Raw genomic sequence first — 3,728 nt, 5'->3', positions numbered from 1 at the left:
CGAGTCGAACAACAAAATTTTCTAACGAGCACGAGTCGAGTATTGTCCACCTCGTGATCCACGCTCGATAAGCACACCTAATTTAGGATATTCATGTTAAACTATATGATTTTTATTCTAAATGATTTAATCGGAAAACAAGATGCGAATACACAAATTGAGCATTGGTTTAATCATATTAGCCAACTATCACGAGTTATTGAACAAATTTCCCATTTTATGCACAACTATCCCAAAAGGTTCCAGTTCCTCAAAAATGGTATATCACTATGTGAATGACAAGCAATTTATAATTGCATACTAAACAATAACTTACTTTTTTTTAACTGTTCAAAACCATCACTACCACAGAATTCAAAACCATCACCAATGCTGGAAACTAAACAATGAAACCAATGAAGTCCACAACTGTTCCTATGAATTAAACCCACCCAATAACTAGTCTGTTGCCAAAAATAATTAATTATGGATCTTAATATCTGAAAAATGGTATAGCACTTCATTTTCTACCATGGGCAATCTATTTACAGGTTAAAAATTCACTACTAACCATGGCAGGAAAAAAAACAGTATGGTAACATGAAAAATGAAATGAAACCCACTTACCTATGCATTTGGATGACATTATTCAGAAGTTGGATCTCCTCAAAATTATTCCAATCTCTTAGGCTCTGCATCCCCTTCTTCACCATCATATATAAATCTTCTTTTGTCCCCATGTCCAGTTTCTGTAGCATCATCAACATGGACTTCCTCAACATTAGCATCTTCTCGGGAGTCCGAATTCCTGCCGGAGTCATCATTGCTCATCTCATCAGAGTCGAAACTTTCACTGGATTCGACGATTTCCTCTGTATTAGCATCTTCACTATAGGCATCACTCTCTGCGTCCACGTAAAATACATAAACACCGCATTTCTTCACTTCGATATAATTGCCTTCTATTTCTTCGTCCGCACTGAACTTGTAGCTTATGAGTTTGAATTCAAATGATGCCTCCTCATAATCCTTGTCTTCTATAAACATTTTGATACTAGATAGAATCAACACATGATCACCGATGCACTTCCGATCCTGCTGATATTCTCTCCAGTAATATAAACCAGTTTCGAAATTTTCATAACCACAACCACCAGCTGCAGTCAGTTCGTATTCACAGATGTGTTTAAGAGTAAAGAAGACGTGGCAGGGAGTGAGACCGGCCACAAGGCAGACAGCAAAGCTCAAAATTCTGCTCCTACTACTCCCATTAGGGGATATCTCCAAATTTATCGAAGAATTCAAGCTCCGATATTCGAACTTATTTGCCGATATTTTATTTCCAGGGAAACAACAAATCAAACTCGGTACACATTCAGGATGGAAGTACGAATCATATAGAAGACGTGGCAGGGAGTGAGACCGGCCACAAGACAGACAGCAAAGCTCAAAATTCTGCTCCTACTACTCCCATTAGGGGATATCTCCAAATTTATCGAAGAATTCAAGCTCCGATATTCGAACTTATTTGCCGATATTTTATTTCCAGGGAAACAACAAATCAAACTCGGTACACATTCAGGATGGAAGTACAAATCATATCTGAATGCCCATTTCTCAGCTACGGATCCAATATTAAGCATGGCATTCACCTCAATGTTGTCAACCGAATCTTGATTCAAGCGGAAAGAATTAGAGAATAACAAGTAAAACACACCATAACCACCACCCTCATCATCATCATCATCATCTGAACTGTATTGATATAAATTTTGATCCGTTAAGGATACATTTTCTAACGATGTGCAGTCATGTGAATCCAATAACCATAGATACGGTGGAAGTTCGGAGAGTAATTTAAGGCTCTTGCAATGATCCACTGCCAAAGATCCAAGGCTTTTACATCTCATGATTGGTGAGGACACATCAACCGCTACTGAACCAGAGAGGGAGACATTGCATTCAAGCTTTTGAATACTTGAGCTGCTCATATGTAAGAACCGAAGATCACTTAAAGAGTAGAAAGACAAGGCCACCTCTATAATACGAGTCCCAGATAAGTCTAATTCTGTTAATCTTCTCGGGATTTCTGCAAATTCGGTGACAGGACAATGACTAAGATCCAGCCAATAAGGGATTTCAGCTTCGAGATATTGCTTGATACATATTTGACCCTTGAGTTCTTCAATACTAGTTTTTTCTAATTTTAAATAAACAAAATTATTTGGAAGCTCTGGAAACTTGCTGAGACTATAACATTCCTCAAGCTTAAACCACTGCCAATCAAGAGATGACAAATGATTGAGGCAAGGAAGTTCAATCAAACTTTCACACCCTTGAAGGTAAAGCTTTTTAAGGTTGACGGCCCTTGCTAGACTAGGGATCTTCCTCAATTTCTTGCAATAAAGGTCAAGTCCCCTTAAATTAACAAGATCCTGCGTAATAAGAATATGAATAACTATATTACTTCATAATATCATCTATCATAATCTTTTTCTAAAGAAAAATACTATTGGATGAAGAAAGTATGAAAGCATATACCAGATGACCATCTTCATTCCAAAGTTGCTCCATGTTGCCATGTTGTAATTTCAACACCACAAGATTCTCCGGATTAAAACTTGATGGTAAAGACTTGAAAGGGTAAAAGTCCCAACAAAGATACCTTAGCTCTTCTGGAAGAGATATTATCAACTCCACCTACACGTAGTTTCTCATTCCAACTGTCTCGCATATGTTGAGGAACACCAAAGAGAATATATTTAAGATAATGCATCTTCTCAAAAATGGTAGAACATAAATGTAAGTTATCAATTTGAGTCATATCTAACTTTATTCTTTCAATAAGATCAGTCCCCTGACAAACAATTTATCAAATATTAGCATAGAGAAATTTATGGGCATTTTATTAAGGGTAAAGTACGCAATTGGTTCTCTAACTATAAGATATTGTTTTGTTGAGTCCCCAATTATTGAAAGTTACAAAATAATCTCCTGTTGAGTCCATAAATTTTTTAAAGTTACAAAATAGTGACTGGACTATTCGTTATATTTCAAAATGGTGGTAGATGTGTGTCGTGACGTTGTTGGTGTGGTTGTCTCACCTAAACGACATTGTTTTGACGTGACTCTTTTGATGCTTAGAAAACCTAAAACAACGTCGTTTTGTTTATGAAAAACTATACTTTTTAAGATATTCAAACTAAAGACCTTTATAAACTAATACTAAACATCCAGCCACCAAATTAACTTAAGAATTTATTGTAATCTTAACAAAATTAATATATATGTTAAATAGCACCGATTAAGTTATTTAACAAGAATATAACAACATCACCGTTATCAAAGATTGTGAGGCGGAAACACTATGATGGGTCAGCGGCAATGGCTATGGAGTTGTCGATGCAAGAAGCTCCGAAGCTAGTTCCGACGACAAAATAATCGATCAAAGCTTTGAAGAAAGTGAAGCTTGTTGAAGCCTGAAGGTAATGGCGAGGGTGTTGAGTGGATGTTTGGCTGCTGAATGAGGAGAGCCAGACGTTGGAGAGGGTTTGGGAAGGCTGGGAGGGAATATCAACTGAATCTTGCAGGACAGTCGTTGGGGTTGGGCGTTGAATCTTTGACGACGGTGGTGCTGGTTATGTTCTTGTTATATACTTAATCGGTGCTATTTAACAAATCAGTGCTATTTAACATATATACTAATTTTTTTAAAAGTATAATAAGTTGTTTAATTATCTTGGTGTTTG

At 36.7% G+C, this 3,728-nt stretch overlaps 1 protein-coding gene across 1 annotated transcript; it reads right to left on the bottom strand.

Moving 5' to 3' along the window:
- Positions 1-651: 651 nt before the first annotated feature.
- LOC120129453 (protein SUPPRESSOR OF npr1-1, CONSTITUTIVE 1-like) lies at positions 652-2,553 on the bottom strand. Its single transcript, XM_039146946.1, has 3 exons — positions 2,521-2,553; positions 1,403-2,414; positions 652-1,136 (listed from the first exon to the last, which is right to left on the bottom strand). Exons 1-3 carry the CDS (start codon positions 2,551-2,553, stop codon positions 652-654), a joined length of 1,530 nt encoding a protein of 509 aa, XP_039002877.1.
- Positions 2,554-3,728: the final 1,175 nt, after the last annotated feature.

The sequence above is a fragment of the Hibiscus syriacus genome, unplaced genomic scaffold (assembly GCF_006381635.1).
Source record: "Hibiscus syriacus cultivar Baekdansim isolate YM2019G1 unplaced genomic scaffold, ASM638163v2 tig00110500_pilon, whole genome shotgun sequence".
Taxonomy (NCBI): Eukaryota; Viridiplantae; Streptophyta; class Magnoliopsida; order Malvales; family Malvaceae; genus Hibiscus; species Hibiscus syriacus.
This window is presented reverse-complemented; position numbering and strand designations above follow the sequence as displayed.